The sequence below is a fragment of the Lissotriton vulgaris genome, chromosome 2_1, assembly GCF_964263255.1.
Source record: "Lissotriton vulgaris chromosome 2_1, aLisVul1.2, whole genome shotgun sequence".
Classification (NCBI taxonomy): Eukaryota; Metazoa; Chordata; class Amphibia; order Caudata; family Salamandridae; genus Lissotriton; species Lissotriton vulgaris.
Window position 1 is genome coordinate 472,357,988 of NC_141687.1, and position 18,205 is coordinate 472,376,192.

The 18,205-nt window shown below is 45.1% G+C and overlaps 1 protein-coding gene across 1 annotated transcript in view; it reads right to left on the minus strand.

Moving 5' to 3' along the window:
- The window catches only part of STAT4 (signal transducer and activator of transcription 4), an 836,765-nt gene that overhangs the window by 575,832 nt on the left and 242,728 nt on the right, over positions 1-18,205 (minus strand). The window contains exons 5-6 of the mRNA XM_086955386.1: positions 5,760-5,852; positions 5,581-5,659 (exon numbers count right to left, since the gene is read on the minus strand). Of these exons, the coding sequence (XP_086811512.1) occupies positions 5,581-5,659; positions 5,760-5,852 (172 nt within the window). The remainder of the gene's footprint in view (positions 1-5,580; positions 5,660-5,759; positions 5,853-18,205) is intronic.

An 18,205-nucleotide genomic window follows, 5' to 3' on the forward strand; every position in this document is an offset into this window, starting at 1 on the left:
GCTGCGACACCCAATAATATCTCTTGATGTCGGGGAGGGCGATCCCTCCGTCATACCAAGGGAGCGTTAGTTTGGCCAACGCAATACGTGGCCTACCGTCCCAGAGTAGTTTACGCTGCAAACCCTCCACTTCGCAGAAATAGCCTGCAGGTACTACATCTAAGGTGTTTTGGAGGGCACAAAGGAAACACGGCAGGGACATCATTTTAAAAAGGGCTGCTCGTCCCAATATCGAAAGTGGAGGTTTCTGCCACCCAACCACGTCACTTTTCAGCCGAGCCAATGGAGGAAGAAGGTTTCACTCATACCGGATCGCAGGATCCATGGAAATATAAACACCAAGATATTTGAACCCTTCCCTTACGATTTGAATGGGGCAGTTACTAGGCAAAACTGGGGCGTCACCATGTAAAACATACAAATACGATTTCGTCCAATTTATAATCAATCCTGAATTTCTGCCATACGACGCCAACACATCACAGAGGACAATTAGAGACTTCCTCCGAGAGGAATGATAAAGCAAGATATCGTCAGCGTATAGAGAGATTCGATCTTCTAACTTTGGAGACCAATGAATACCCTTGATCGAAGGCTCCCAATGGAGCCAAGCCGCTAACGGCTCAAGAGCCAGCGAAAACAGAAGTGGGGAGAGTGGGCACCCCTGCCTAGTGCCCCGCCCAAGACAAAATGGCGCAGAGACACGACCATTAACGACTACCTGCGCGAGTGGCTCAGTATACAATAAACGCACCCAGCCATTGAACTCCGGACCAAAACCGAACTTAGCCAGAACAGCCCATAAATATGGCCACTCCGCCGTATCAAAAGCCATTGTCGCGTTGAGTGACGCCACGATAGCAGGCTCCTGCAAGGTATGGGACCTCGCAAGAACCCCATGCAGTCGCCTCAGATTCAAGGCCGTATTTCGATGTGGAATAAATCCCGATTGATCAGGATGGACGAGTTTACTGATAACTTTTACCAATCTATTAGACAGTATCTTGGCCAATATCGACGGCTCTGCATTCAACAATGAGATCGGCCTGTATGAAGCGCAGCTAGTTCTGGGCTTCCCTTCCTTATGGATAACCACAATCAATGCCAGTCTCTGATCTCGGGGGAGAACACCACACTCTCGGGACTCCAAAAACATATCTCTCAAATAGGGAGCGACTCTATCGGGACAGAGCTTATATAATTCGATGGGGAGACCATTGGGACCCATCGCTTTTCCGGTATTCAAGGAGCGCACTGCCAAAGCTACCTCATCGGCGGTAAGTTTACCGTCCATATGGTCTCGATCCTCTACCGACAGAGACGGAAGCTTAATGTCCCTCAATAGTAGACACAAATCTTCCTTCGGCCTATCTGAGACGGACGCATAAATATTGCGGAAGTATTCAGCGAAGCGGTCTACTATCTCCTGCGGGTCGGTCACACAAGTCCCATCCGTAGCTTCAACCTCTGGGATGACCCGATCTGCTCTATCTTTCTTGCCCAGCCAGGCAATCAACTTAACGGCCTTATCACCTAGATCATACAGATGCCCCTGTTGCTCACGACCAAGAGCCCTCGCACTGTCAGTGACCAACGTCCTATATTCAAGCTGCTTAAGCTGTAAAACATGCAATCTGGCGTGGGTCACCTCCTGCTCCAATTCCATTTCTATAGTGGCTATTTCGGACTCAATTCTCACTACGACCTCCTCCTTCTGCTTTCTAACACCAGCGATCAGGGATAAAGCCTGACCCCCGACTACAGTTTTAAATGCCTCCCACAACGAAATCGACGACGAGACCATTCCCTCATTATCCTGAAAATAATGCTCAAACGCTTTTATCAAGTCTTTCCGGATTTTGGGATCACGCAGATACCAGGAATTAATAGTGACCACTCTACCATTGGAACCGGTAGCGAAGTCAAAACTAAGCCAAAGGGGAGAATGATCAGATATACCTCTGGCTAAATGCTGTACTTCAACAATAGATGAGGCCTGGGCCGTAAGCACCAGACCATATTCAATCCAAGAAAGACTCCCATGGGCACCAGAATGAAAAGTGTATTGCCGTTGAGTAGGATGAAATAATCTCCAACTATCCACCAAACCCAGTGTCTCCACGAAGTCCGGAAGCCATCTTTGAGCACGCGTCAAATCCCGTGACGGAGATCTATCCAGGGTGCCAGAGACTACCGAATTTAAGTCTCCCACCAAAATCAACAATCCACTAGGAAGGTCCAGTACAACCTTACCCAACTCAAGAAAGGTTGTGTTCTGCAGACCCGGGGGGACATAAACCGAGACCAAAGAGAGGGTACGCCCCTCCCAACGTCCCGAAACCGCAGAATATCGTCCCCATCATGAAACAGAAAGGAGATCCATCCCTCCTCCGAGTCCAGCACCTTACAGGAGTAAGCATGAAATACAATGCCTCGTGAAAACTCAAACACAACACCAAAAAACAACAGTTCCCCCCACGTCCCCCAAACAACCCTTACACTACCCCCACCCTGCACCCCTGCTTACGACTCTCAAGCCTCCCTAACTCGCAGTGTGCCTGTCGCTCCCACATCTAGACTAAACTACAAAAAGTCAGAGGAGGAAAGAGGACTACCGATCATTTATCCCCCTAATGTATCGTGCTAGGTGTGAATCAAAACAGTACAGACCAAAGGAAACCTTTCCCCCATTGTCCCCGGGTCACAGAACCACAGCTATCATTCTTGGTCTTGCGCACTTCCATCTTCTCCTCCACTCTGTTTCTGAGGTTGCTGACGGGCCTTCAAAGTCTCTAACCAGTCTGCAGCCATCTCCGGCTCATCAAAAAAATAAGTTCTATCTTCATGTTCAATCCTCAGTTTAGCCGGGAACAGCATGGAGTATTTAAGTCCCATATCTCGAAGCCTTCACTTCACACCCATAAACTTCAGTCTTTGCTTCTGGACTGTTTGTGTAAAGTCAGGAAAGAAATTGATGGACGAGTTTTCATACTTCAAGGAGCCTCCCGATCTGGAAGCCTGAAGGATAATGTCTCTGTCTCTAAAATTGAATATTCTGGCGATCAAGGGCCGAGGCGGGGCACCGACACGCGGTCTCCCTCTGGGAGTCTGTGGGCCCGCTCGACTGTGAAAAACTTGCTCAGGCCTTTGGGGCCAGGATGGTTGGTTATGAGACCCTCCACAAAGAGATCAGCTGTCTGCCCTTCTGCATTTTCCGGGACCCCAATGATACGAACGTTATTCCTCCGGGCTCTCCCTTCAAAATCCTCCAGTCGACGGACAACACGATCATTAGAGGCTTTCAGATTCCGTACTTCGGATTGTAGCTCCGTGACGTCGTCCGTGAGACTAGCCGTTTTAATGTCCAAGGATTTCACCTTCTCACTTGCCTTCGTGAGGTCAGCCCGAATCAAGTTGACTTCGATGGACACCGTATTCAGTTTATGAGCCAGGATCTCCATCTTCTGTCCGAGCGAGGATTTGATCCCATCAATGGGGGCCATTACGTCTTGTAATGTAGGCTCCATTTCCAGGACAGAGGCTTCCTTTACTCCTTCCTGTGACTTTCCTAGCCCACTAGGCGCTCCCTTAGTTTGGGCATAATGATCCATGTTGTTCGACTGCATATACCTTCCCCCTCTGGTGGCCTTCTGCTGCCGTTTGTCCCCCTCCGGCTTGGTCGTCATTTTGGGGATACCGCTATACACGTAGGCCGATCCAGGAGGCAGCAGTCAGCAATCGTTATTCGTAGAACACATCAAGTCCCTTACTTCCGACCCTCAGGATAGTATGTCAATTTTACGTGGCCATCGATGTCAACTGGGGTGTCCAACAGTTAGACACACTCTTCAGCTGGGTCGCGAGTGTACCCGCCAAAATCAAAAGTGAAACCAATTGAGGCTGTGGGGCCAGACCGGCCACTTCCAGTATACAGCGCCGTTGTTGTTGAACTACTCCACGGGCACTATGCCAGCCCAAGCTCCGGGCATCCAAGAGAGACGTGCCGCAAACTTTCCGAGTCCATAACTTCGGTTGCCGGGGCGCCTTCGGGGTACTGCTTGCAGCGTTCAGATCGTCTGTGCTTCAACTTCAAGAATCACTCCTCAGCATTCAGGATTAAAGACAGGATATAAGCGGGGGGCTACGGGGGTCTCGGGAGCCCCAAGTTCATGCGGCAATCTTGGATGCGCGCGAAGCGCCTCCTCTTCACTTGGGTTCTTAATGGTTGATACTGAAATGGTTGCAATTAGGTCTATGGTTTTACAAAATCGACTTGCCCTTGATGTAATTTTGTCTAAAGAGGGTGGAGTCTGCAATAAGTTGAAAATACAACAATGTTGCACTTATATCTCAGACAAGAATAAGAGTCTTGAGGGGTATATTACGAATATTCCAAATCTTTATCAAGATTTGTCTGAGTTTAATGTTGATGGTGCTTAGGAGAAATTTGGCAGGAGTTTTTCCTCCGTGGGTAATTGGTTTTCTACCTTTGTAAATAGTGTATTAGGGAGAATACTAACACCTATTATTGCAGTGGCTACAGCAATATTAAAGAGTTTTGCAATCTATAACTGTAGTAGATGCAGAAGAGATTCATCTGATATTAAACGAAGAGTAAGAAAGAGAAAGAGTGAATAAATAGATTTAGAAGATATGAAAAGAAATTATTATGAAGTCATGAAGGATTTAGATGAATGATGATTAAGCGGTAAAGAACATCTGCTTTATGATCTGCTTTATGATAAGTGAGAATCGGTATTTGGTGGGTATTTTGTTATGGCTTAAAACTCCAATAAAGGTGGGCTTGATGGAGCAGGGTTTTAGCGAAAATAAAACCTTGTCGGATTGAACCCCCCAAGTAACATTTACTAACCTTGTGCAGTGGAACTTAATTCGAAAAAGGCCTTACATGAGGGTAAATGCTCATGCGCAAACGCGTACTGAAGTAATAATAGTAGGCTGCAAATGTTTTTTGACTAAAGAAAATAAAAAAGGACTAATGCTGCTTTTTTGCACATTATTAATATCTGCTAGGGAATAAGTACTAACTAATATGGGCTGCGCAGGGAAAAATGCAGCATTGGGTTGGTGCGTGGAAAAAAAACATTATAAGTGAATAATAATGCCTGTGTTTGTTTGATAGAAGTATGGTTTTCTATTCTGCGTGGCATATAATGGGAATCGAACCCTGGTCCCGTGTCTGACCTCTGCTTCAGGGTATGCCTCCTCTAACCAGTGAGCCACACTTCTCCACTATCATCTCTGGATCAATAGCAAAGCTGATGGACAACCTTCTTAGCCAATGCCACATGCCTACTAACTGCAATTGACAATGGCTGCAAGGAGCTGTTCAAAAGTTCATTTCTGAATGTATATGTTGTTTGCTGTATGCTATGGGCTGTGTGATGAAAATAGCTCTTGCCAGACAACTAGTTGTATGTAGGTGAGACTATAAAACACTACGAATCGTGTTGCTTTTTAACAGAACCGAATGAAACGTTGCAGAACCAGTCACAATATTTCATTACAATCCTATTTGAAAAACTAATGTAGTAGTCATTAAAAAAGGAGTACAATTACCTCTGCTTTGTAGTGTTTTATACCGGAAATCAAATTCATCTTGCAGGTTTTCCAGATATTTGACATCTTGCTCAGTCATCTTTGTGCAAAGAGTAGTGATATATTAGAACAATGTATTCTGGGGCCAATTTACATTTTGACAAACACTAAAAAGGTCTCTTTTGTGCCAATATGCATACCTGTGCACTGTTTTTGATCGCTGTCACTTTGTGCTCCACAGTTCTCAGCCTCTCTGTAACTAGAGTGCTTTGCAGTGATTTTTCAAATGGCCCCTGGGAAAAAAAGAACGATATGTCGACATAACATCTCAAATGGAAAGTTTGGGAATGTCCTAAAATGACGGAAAGTAGCACGTCAATTCGTAAACAAATTCTGCACTCTAAACACTGTTTCTTTATTGCCATCGTGCCATCCCTCCACTTTATTTTATTGCCAACGGTCAGCGTAACCCATCAACTCAGAATGCTGCCAAGTGTACAGATCCTCTTCCAACTCCTAGGCCACTTGAACATTTCTACTGACTCCTAGCCCACCACCCTTTATGTTGTTTATTACTGACTGGCAGACTCACCTTCAGGAATTGTGCATGGATTTTGGACAACCTAGGTGAAATGTCATTTTGACGCCACTCTGCAGTGGCGGCTCCTCTGCTAAGGTGGAGGAGATTCGCCCCACTGCTTTATGCAGTGTAAAAAAATGAAAATCAAAATCAAAATAACTAGAGCTTAATATAATTTTATTTTTTCCAGTTGCAGCATCTTTATGAGGGGGAGGAAGGGGATGCCCCCCTATGTGAGCATGAGTGCTTGGCCGGCCCTCTCGGGCCACCCAAAGCAGGAATGCACATATAACATGTTCTCCATGCAGGCTGCATTACAGCCTGCGGGGAGAACATGCCCTTCCCCAGCCCCTGGAGGAGCGCCTTGTCACTGCACTCAGACCGATCACAACGCTGCATTGTAGCATTGTGACTGGCTGCGGGGAGCATGGAAAAGGTGGTGCTTCCTCCTTCCTGTTTCCCCCAAGAAGCTAAGAAGAGGACGCAGTACATAGGTGATTTTTGTTTTCCTAAAACTGATCCCCCTCTGTGCATAGCATCCTAAGAATAAAGGGGAGATTTCCAGTAGAATAACTTCTTCACTTTCACAATGAATCTGAACTAATAACCTGGGAACAAGTGGCGAGAGAGGAGAGCATACAATAGAACAGGAGGTCATGGGTATGTCCACTCCCAAGGACTCTTCTTCCTCCAGAAGAGAAAGGAAGGCAGAACGGTATTTGTGCTTTTAACAAATAGATCTCCCTGTAGGAACTTAAACATTGTCCTAACCCCTGAGAAAGCTTGTATAGGAACAGGAGAAATTCCTGCCAAGGCTCACATACTCTAGTCAGTTGGTACACCTTGCATTGTCAACACTGACACTATAGCATATTAATGTTGTACGCACTATGACTCTTGTAGTTCTGGGGTAGACTATGAACAGGAACTATGTGATATGGGAGAATTTGTCAGGGTGTGGTTAAAGCAAGTGTGTGAGTGAGTTCTGGAAAATAAAGTAATGCTTAACCACTGCTCCGATGTGGCGTAATCTATTTTCATGCTCCAGGGCTGGGAATGACGCTACAACTGGCGACGAGGAGGGGTTACGTGCCAGAGAAAAATAAGACTGCTCTTCTTGAGAGTATGAAACGGTACAGTAATCTGCTCATGCATGCCATGTGTTCCCAGATTCAATGTAATGAAGTCAGCAATTGGGGCATGTGGAGTCATAGCCCTGCTCCAGCCCATAAACAGCTGCAGAGGAAATTGAAGGCCCTGCTGAAGAGCATATTTAAAACACCCACCAAAACTGCTCACAAGGTGATCAACAGAGATTCTGCACCATGATTGCCTGAACAGCACATGCAAATACAATGCAGCTGTGTTCCTGAATCCACCACCGCCTTTCGACACTTCTAAGAAGCGGGACATTGGTGTCTGGTGGACTGCGTGGATCAAAACATTGGTTGACCTCATAGATGCACCAGAGGAAGATGACAAGAAGATCATTAAATATTTAAAAAACCTTGCAGGTGATGGAGTGAAAAAAGTGCTAAAGAAAGTTTCACAGACTGATGCAACATCGTACCGAAAGGTAAAAGAAGCGCTTGAAGCCAAGTTCAATCCAATGCTGAATGTCGATAATGAAAGGAACATCTTCAACCAAACAAAATAACAGGTTGTGAAACAATAGATGAGTTTGTTGAAAGACTTAATGCATAGCAGGTTCTGTGACTTCACCGACGAAGAATCCATGCGCCTCAGAGTCATTGATGGCTGCCTTTCGAATTCTTTTAGAAGGCGCATTTTAAGAGAAACACCTTCTAAAGAAAATGCTGATGGCTGTGAGAGCAGAAGAACAAGCAGATCTACAAGCTGCTGACATAGAAGCAGGAACAGCACACAATGAATCAGCATTGATCAATAAAAGCCAGCACAAGCATAGACAAGATACATGTAAGTCAACATCTTCGAAGAAATCAAAAATATTCTTCTCGTGTGGATTTTCATTTCCCCATGAAGGTAAATGTCCAGTCCTAGGCCAAGTCTGAAGAAGTTGTGGGAAAGAGAACAATTTAATTACTGTGTGTCAAGATGAGTGTGCTGATAATATCTACCAAAGGATGGCATGCTCATGTGGGGCTAGCTGCCTGTAAAGAAGATCACAGTTGAAGGAAAACTCACCAAAACTCACCAAACAAAGCATCAAACTTCTTGGACACTGCCCCAAAATAACATTGAAAGTGAATGTTCAACCGAGAACCTTCATCATATACAGTGGTGTATCAATGAATACCATAGATCTTTCAAACCACAGATTGTGTTATAATCCTGTGCCTGAAACCTAATTACTCAAAACATACACAATCCAAATTCAATTTAGAATATTGCAAAATAATGTATTCATTTAAAAAGATATTTCTCTGTTGCATGATCTGCAGATAAAAACATATATTTGTGCAAAATCCCAATTTATAGAACTCCTTAAGTGTATCATAAAAACCAATTTGTCATAAAACTACATAAAAATAAAAATCCACATAACAAAGAAGAATACAAATACATTTATCAAATATTTAAACTGGAAACCCCACTGTTACCCCTTCTGCTATTTAACCACACAAAAATCAACAGATAGAAAAAACATAGACAGTGCAATATATCTTTCTACGACACATCAGGGACACATTAATTTGTCAAACCAATCCTCTTTGCATATATCTTTAGCTTGTGTTTGAGAATTGGTCACAATCCCAAAAGATAGTGTCTATTACTGGCGTTGACGCGTTTCGATGGCTTTCTTTTATTATTCCATCTTTTTCAAGACCTGGATATGTCTCTCTTTTTTGAGCACTGATTGGTTGCCTGCTGGGGTTATGTCTTATCTCATCTTACTGATGTGTTCGAATTCCTTTCTCATTGAACATACTCATCTTATTGGAATTAACACGATTCTTGTTGTTATAAGCCGTCTTTTCTTTTTTTTTAATAATTCTTTTTATTGAAGAAAAACAAGAGGAGATATTACACATATCAGGTGTCATACTTTAGAATACAGTACAACAGTAGGCAAAAAGAAGGAAAAGAGTGGACGAGGAGATATTAAACAGGCCCCCGGTCTCCCTTACCCTCCGCCAGAAGCAAACCACCCCTAAATATAATCAAGACAGTATGAAGCTACGATTACTAGCCAACCGGGGGAGTTTGTGAGAACCACCGGACTCCCACATCATTATAGACTACAAATCCTGTATCAAATGAAGCCATTTCGTCAAACCCAGACAGTCAAATTCAACCCTGGCCACTCCGATTTTTCGTGCGTCTCAATAGAATAGAATTCAATAGAAGAATCAAAGCGTTCAAAAAAGTCAAAGTCAATACGGTAGGATCGAAGCCAAGATATTAGTACTCGAAGACCACAAGTCAAACGGAGATAACTGTCCACCAAAGATAAGTCAAAAAAACGTGGTTGCACAAACTGGGAGGAAAATGATGATGAATCACTCCGATAGTCACTGAAGAACTTATTGTGGCGTAGAAGATCATCTATGTCCATCTTGGGCGGTATCGTCATTGAGCATACTGAGCTTATGGTAGTCCCAGGCTCGCTAGCTGTTTTTGGGAGCCGACAAAAAACACCAGATCTGGCTTCTGCACGGGGCCCTCATTCCCGGGCATACCCTGCTCCGCGGGTAACACAGCTTGTTGAAAACATATCGGAGGGTCGTCGTCCGGTCTCAGGCTGATATTGTCAACTGTTACGACCATTTTCTGGATGATGGCGGTGACCTGCGAGTGGAGCGCCCCAATGGCGGCCATTATGATCTGCAGCGACGGCGTACACTCCACCCGCTCCATCCTCTCTCGCAAAGCAACCGAGCAGGTCTTGAACCCCGGAGGTCGACTACCCCGGGGTAACAGGCACAGGTGGGGCCGAAGGCAATGGTGGGTGCTCTAAATCTCGCAATATCGACACCTTCGCCTCCAGCGAGGATCCAAGCCCGTCGACCCCGGTAGGCTGGCAGAGTCTCCGGGCAACGGACCCCCGACCACAGCAACCGGTGCGTCACGCCGCTGTATCTTCGGAATCAACCGACCATAGTATCGCCATCCAAACCAGTCAGGATATACTCCACTTCGGGAGACCGGACGCCGTCCAAGTCCCACAGCCGATGTTGTTCAACTCCAACCCGGATGGGGCCCTCATTCTCGGGCATACCCTGCTCCGCGGGTAACACAGCTTGTTGAAAACATATCGGAGGGTCGTCGTCCGGTCTCAGGCTGATATTGTCAACTGTTACGACCATTTTCTGGATGATGGCGGTGACCTGCGAGTGGAGCGCCCCAATGGCAGCCATTACGGTCTGCAGCGACGGCGTACACTCCACCCGCTCCATCCCCTCTCGCAAAGCAACCGAGCATGTCTTGAACCCTGGAGGTCGACTACCCCAGGGTAACAGGCACAGGTGGGGCCGATGGCAACGGTGGGTGCTCTAAATCTCGCAATATCGACACCTTCGCCTCCAGCGAGGATCCAAGCCCGTCGACCCCGGGAGGCTGGCAGAGTCTCCGGGCAACGGACCCCCGACCACAGCAACCGGTGCGTCACGCCGCTGTATCTTCGGAATCAACCGACCATAGTATCGCCATCCAAACCAGTGAGGATATACTCCACTTCGGGAGACCGGACGCCGCCCAAGTCCCACAGCCGATGTTGTTCAACTCCAACCCGGATGGGTTAGAAATCAAGGCCCCGGCTTCCACACTGGGTTAGGCCGAGAGTGAAAACACGGCGTATCTTTATCATTCGAAAAGATGGAAATCTCGGGATTGCACCTTTAGATTCAGGAACACCTCAGTAACACGGGAGTCCGGTGCGAATTCAGGATCGATATCAGGATTTGCGAGCTTCTGGAGGAGGTCGGCGGAGCCGGGAGCTTATGCAGCCATCTTGGTTTCTAGCATAGCTCCTCCTCAAGCCGTCTTTTCTTAATTAATTCCTGTAATTTGCTCTGTTGTCTGGTTTGACTTCCTTTTTATAAAAACATAGTTTCTTCCACTTGTATCTTTAAAAACACTCCTTTGGCGATCTTTTATATTGCCCTGTTCCGATATCGTATACACTGTTTTATGATACACTTAAGGACTACTATAAATTGTGATTTTGCACAAATATATGTTTTCAACTGCAGATCATGCAACACAGAAATATCTTTTTAAATAAATAAATTATTTTGCAATATTCTAAATTGAATTTGGATTGTGTATGTTTTGAGTAATTAGGTTTCAGGCACAGGATTATACCACAATCTGTGGTTTGAAAGAAGGTGACTACCAAGGGATAATTTTTCAGTGACTAGTCAATAGTACTGATGCTTTGGTCAGATATAAGAAACTGAGTTTTGGAGTTTCATCGACTGCTGAGATGTTTCAGGATATATATTTCATGTCAGGAAATATTTTTGGTATTTGTAGAGTAATCAAACCTATTACAAATGTTTTCAATTCCAGTGGTGACATATTGTATTTTTTGGAGAAGACGGAAAGAACACAACAAAGCCCTTACCTAAGAGTGGCCATTACTTGGTGGTGCAGGTCTCACTCTGAATACAGCAAAGTGTGAGTTTCACAAAACCAAACTTATTTTTTTGGGGCACATATTCTATGATGAGGGAATGACTCCAGATCTCAACAAGGGGCAAGCACCGTCATCCACTTACCCACCCCCAACCTAGGATGTTATCATTCTGCAATCCTTTCTAGGCATTGCCAGTTAATGCTTAAGATACATTTGCAACTTGGGTACAGTGAGTGCCCCCTTAAGAGACTATTACTCTATGGAAAAAGATTCACTGTCATCACAATCCACCAGGCGTTGCTCACATCTTTGGAAACCCAAAGGCTAAGATGCACCCTCGCATCGAGAGGTGGGGGTTAAGGTTGCAAGAGTACAGATATTAGATTGTACACAAACCTGGGAAGGATCGAAACCCAGTAGTTTACATTTCACAAGTGCTACTACATTGTCACAGTTCGACATCCAGGAAAGCTGAGGAATATCTCAATTTTTTGTAAGGTCAAGCACACCAATGGCTCTGTCTGTGAAACAAATCATTGTTGGCATCAACACAGGTAAAAACATGACCATGATCAAAGAACTCAATACAATGCAATCCTACTTGCAGATGATGTTGAATTCCTAAAGTTCAAAAATGTACAGGAAGAGTTAGCATTTACCCAAGAAGGCTCAATATTAAGAGGCTCAAGCATCATCATACTTGAGAGCTTAAGGCAGGAGGTCATCAAGCTAGCTCATAAAGGACATCAAGGTATTGTAGCCACCGGAAAGTCTTAAGAGATTGAGTGTGGTTTCCTCGACTCGATGAGCGAGTCGATAAGGAGCTGAAAGCATGCCACATTTGCAATTGTTAGTCTCCCAAAGTGACGCAGCACCAAGTGACAATGTCTCACCTTCCTGCCCATGCCTGGGAGAGAGTTGCCGTTGACTTCTTTGGGCCTTTAGGAAATGTACACCGTCTCATGACAGTCATCAACAAATATTCACATTTTCCTTTGGTGGAAGCCCTGTTTTCGACAATCCATGACAAATTCATAGAACGGCTTGATGACATCTTTGCAACCCGGGGTATCCCAGAGATCCTCAAATTGATGATGGCCTGCCCTTTAAGAACAAGGATGTCAAAGAATATCTTGTCCAACTCAACATCAAAAGAGTACACTCCTATGGCCCCAAGCTAATGGTGTAGTTGAACAAGTCAAGGGCACCCTCAAGAGGGTCATTCAACGAACATCCAGGGAGATAATTGATCTGAACCAAGCCATCCGCCATGCCCTCTGGGCCGATTGATCAACTCCTCACTCCACAACTGGTGAGAGTCCAGCCACCTTGCTATTTGGAAAACCATTAGAACAAAACTATCTCAATGGACACTGGATCAACCAGTGAATACTGTAAAAGTTTGAGGCACCAACGCAACGCAGAAAAGATAAATGAAACCATTTGCAAATCAAAACCACAATGCTCAGGAGACTATATATGACAAAGGAGACTGGGTACTGTCAGTCAGTCAAAATATCTTTATTCGGCTTATTTAAAAACAATACAAAGAGAAAAAGGATAAAATACATTTCATACAAAATTTTCCATAATACACATAATAATGAATAGTAGCAACAAATTTTAAGATTGTGACAAACAGTTTAAAAAGGTAGTTTGACGTAGATAACTAATCTTGACATACAGCTTTCGCCCTTGAGGCGGCTACCAGAAATTTAGCAACGCAAAAAGTAATGTGGGGATTAGGTAGTAATTGTAAGAAGAGCAAAGCCGGTCTCACCTGGGTGAAGCCGGCTTCTTTAAGAATTGGCAACAAAAATGTTTTCCTTGGCTCTAAGTACAACCCACAAAACATAACAAAGTGCATTGTATCTTGTGCTGAGAACTGGTCACAGCTACAGGGTGGGGCTAATTCTGGCTTCTGCCAATTATTAAAGGAACCTAAGTGAAAGTGCAGCAAATTAAATCTAAATTTGGTTAAAAGAAACCTGTGGAAGGGGATTGTGACGAAACCAAGATATGGTGCAAGTGATGGCGAGCTGACCAACAAGCAATGCTCCCTCACTGCCGGTTTTACTAGTTCATGTTCTTCACGGCATGCTTCCTTCCTTCCCATGAAAGACTTTTTAACAAAGTCAAGATCTTGGATCCTGATACTCTCCGGGGAGGTAAAAAGCTCCGGACGGCCTAGGTCTAGAAAAGTCCTGGCCAAATAGGCCAGCCAAGGAATTTTGTTGGATTTATCAAGGGTCAGGACATCGGACATGATCTTATGATTCAATGGGAGTTCTTCATTCATCCACATTTTTAGCCAAAAAATCAAGGGGGCCATACTCAACTTATCTGAAAGAAACTGTAAGCCAACTTCTTTATGAATAGAATACGTTGGGGTCGACTGGGGTACAGAGAGTAGGGTTCTAATAAATCCGTTCTCCGCTCTCTGGATTGGTTCCACATTTGCATATCCCCACAATGCGGAACCATATAATGCAATGGCCACAGATTTGCTATTGTAGATTTTTAATATAGCTTCCATAGGCCTGGCCCCCAGCCTACCAGCAAAGCTCAGGAGTGCTGATGATGATCGAGTAACGGCCAACCTCTTAGCTCTAACCTGCGGGCCCCAGGACCCTTTCTGGTCAAACAGTACTCCTAGATATGGGAATGTGGATACCCTAGAGACCATGTCCCCCCTGCATGTGAAAGTTTTGTTTCTCTTCCTGTGGCACTCTAGACCCACCACCATTGTGTGTGACTTGGCTACGTTTATTTTAAGGTCTAATTGCTCCATAAATGAACCAAAGGCATTCAATAGGCGCTGGAGGCCAACACCCGTGCGGGCGATCAGCACAGCGTCATCCGCATATAGGAGCGCCAGGATCTTTATTGCTCCTACACGCGGGACGTTGGCTTCCTGCCCCCCTAGGTGTGCGCCCAGGCCATTGATGTAAATGGTAAAGAGCAAGGGGGCTAAAATGCAGCCCTGCCGCACACCCCTTAATGATCCTTCTTCCCCCCAAATCCCAGAAACTAATAATCCAAGGTCTCATAATATCGAGACTGGATTTTAGTAATGTGATATATTTGGGTGCTCCCGAGTCGACTTTTACCACATTGCAGAGAATCCAGAACACCGCCGCCCGGATCATCACAAACACACCGGCCAGATCGTCCGCTAAACCAGCTCTCAAACTCCTTCATTGGCTCCCCATTAGAGAGAGAGTCAAATTTAAGGCCCTGTGTCTTGTTCACAAGACACTGCATAACCAAGGCCCCCCAGTCCTCCGCAAACTCATTACCCCCTACATATCCGCTAGATGCCTTCGGTCCAACGCGGAAAACCTGATCAATACCCCCAGATTTAGGAAAACCCGATCAGGAGGAAGACGTTTCTCGGTACAAGCCGCTCGTCTGTGGAATTCTCTCCCTCATGACCTGCGACTTGAGCCACAATACTTGCGCTTCAGAAAACGGCTAAAAACACACCTCTTCCCATAAACATACGTCTCTTGATCTCCTTTTTTTTCTGTATTCTTTCCTGTTTTGCCCCACGTGCTCCTCAGATCTGGCTAAATTAGGGTCTCTTTAGCGCTGGGATACCTCCGGGTGACTATCGCGCTTTATAAAAATAAATAATAATAAATAATAATAATAATAATCTAAAGAGAGCGGTGCGCCTACCCTCACTCGTCACACGTACACTTGAGAAAAGTTCTTGATGCAGGGAGGCCATAAAGGTGACCAATGCCTCATCAATACCCATCTTCCGCAGAATAGACCACAATTTTGTCCTATTGACCAGGTCAAATGCCGAGGAGAGGTCCATGAATGCAAGATACACGGACCCCTCCTTGGCTACTGTGTATTTGGAGATGAGCAAGTGTAGGTTGACGCACTGTTCAATAGTCCCCTTTCTTTCCCTAAATCCGTATTGGATTTCGGACAAACCATCACAGCCCTCAACGTTTTCCCTCAGCCTGGATAGAAGAACTCTTCCCAAAATTTTTACTCATGAATCCAGGAGGGATATAGTCCTATAGCAGCCTGGATCATCCCGCTGACCTTTTTTAAAAATAGGAACTATGGTGGAGGTGTTCCATGATGCAGGAACAGGGTTACCATTAACTGCATTGAACACGTTTGCCAAAACTTCAGCCCACACATAAAAAAGTCGGCAGGCACACCGTCAGGGCCAGGTGCCTTGTGCTTTGTAGTGGACATGATGGCTTTTTCCACCTCATCTCGATTAAAGATGATGGGGCGGATGACTGGGCTTGTCGGCAGGGCATCTTTAGTTGCATCAGCAGTGTCCCCATAGACATTTTTAAAGTGCGATAGCCACTTTTCATCAGGAATAACGCAGTCCATGGAATCATTATTGTCGTCTGAGAAAAAGGGCTGTTTAATAATGTCCCAGAATTTTTTACTATCCTTCAGGACTGCCGCCGAAAGGAGGCCCTCCCATGCTTCTTGTTTAATGGTATCCTTTCTTTTTTTATTGCTAATCCTGAGTCTGGTAATCTCATCTTTTACCCTGGGAGTATTTTTTAGGGCTGCCAGTAATGATCTATGTGCTTTTGAGCATGCTGAATCGAACCAGCGCTTATTTCCTGGAGTTCCTTTTTTTGTCTTTGCTAAAAGGTCCTGTGACACCTGCCCACATATTACCTCGAACGCCTCTACAATTTCTTGACCCTGTGCACAGGGATTATTACAAACCTCGACCTGCCCCTTAATCTTTGAAAAATTTTCAGCGTAAAATTTTTCAGGAACCACCTTTGCCCATTTCATGCGTCTACCTTGGTCAGTAGTCCTCAGGGGGTGGGCAATTACTTTCGATGGGGAAGGTCCCATGTTGCCTCCCCACGCCACTTCTAATTCTACCGGATTATGGTCACTAAAATGTGATTGTGTGGTGTGATAGACGATAACCCGGTTAAGAATGCCTAGGGATACAAAAATGTAATCTATGATTGTACCATTAGGGATGCCAGTGAAGGTTGGCAATCTTATGCCGCCATCTGGTTCATATAGGTCAAAGTTGGCAACAAAATCTTCCAGCTCCTCTCCCTCTGTGGTATGTTCAAAATGAGGTCCCTCAGGTCCATCATCCCCTTCAGTACTACTTCTCCTGCAATTTAGGTTGCACGGATGAATATTAAAATCACCTAATAAGATATAGTCTGTATCAAACGTATTATTCTGACTGAGCGAATTTAAAATACTATCTAGATCAATGATATTACGGCCTCTGTAATCACTATTCCCTGAATTATAGAAATTTATATAAATAGTCCTACAAGTGTTTTTAATCACTCTTTCGACCATCAAAATATTAGGGGAATCAGTGCTGATCTGCCTGCAACTTCCCTTTAAATCTAAGGAAAACAGGAATAAAAGGCCTCCCTTGGCCCTCCCCGTGCGACTGGGAACGGCTGCTTTAGTGAAACTAATAAACCCATCCCACCACAGATTGTCAGAAATGTCCCAAGTTTCCTGAAGGGCAATAATGTGGTGGCCAAGAACAAAGCTTGACCAGGCTTTATCCTGACGCTTACCATTTAGCCCTGCTATGTTCCAGCTTAATAGTCTACAAGAGTCTATAGATGTCTTAGTTTCTGGGTGCCGCACCAATGCCACTTCAGGCTCTCGCGGTATTTGGGTTACTTCATTGAATCCCACATTCAATAAACTATGTGGGTTAGCACTGCCCTGTCCCTGGATCGAGGTATGGTCAGGCGAATATGGCAAAGATATGGGATGATCATGCCCAAATGTAATTCGGTCTTCGTGCTCTGACTGAGGGATGGACTCATTGGGGTCTAGACCATTAATGCGTGGGCTGATCTGATCCAATTGATGGGCTATGAGCTCTTTCCCCTGGTTTGTGACCTCTATATGTCAGTCGCAGTCATTTAGGCCGGACAAAACTCCGTATCTATTCCCCATTCCCAGTCCCCAATCAAAAGGAGTAGACACCTGACCCCATCCGTTTCCTGCTGAATTCCACGTAGGCTGAGGAGTATTAGGTCGCATCAAGAAGTGTTCGTTCCCCTGCCTGGTCATAAACCCATTTCCCTGGCCTCTATTATCATAACCCGGAGTATTTGGGCCCCACCTATTTATATTGGGCCAAAATAGTCCTGGTGTTCTGGCCATTGGCCCGTTAGGGAAGTTGTGTTGCCCTATCCCGCGACTGGTCATGGGATTGACTGGGTATTGGTCAAACAAAGACAAAATCATCAAACAAACACTCTTTTTGCTGCTGACCCTTTGCTGATTGTGGCTTGCAAGAGGCACATGGTGATAGCACATTCTCCTGGAAAAACCATCAGTTGTGACACATCACACTTCAAACGCCTACCTCGACACTTGTCGACTCCTGAAATCATGATTGAGGCGACCCCACCGAGAGGTCTGACTCAAGCACCTGAGCCTGTGTTGTCATTGCCTGATCAGGGTAGGCCTCAATCATCTCGGATCACCTGAGCAGGCAGTCAAGTGCG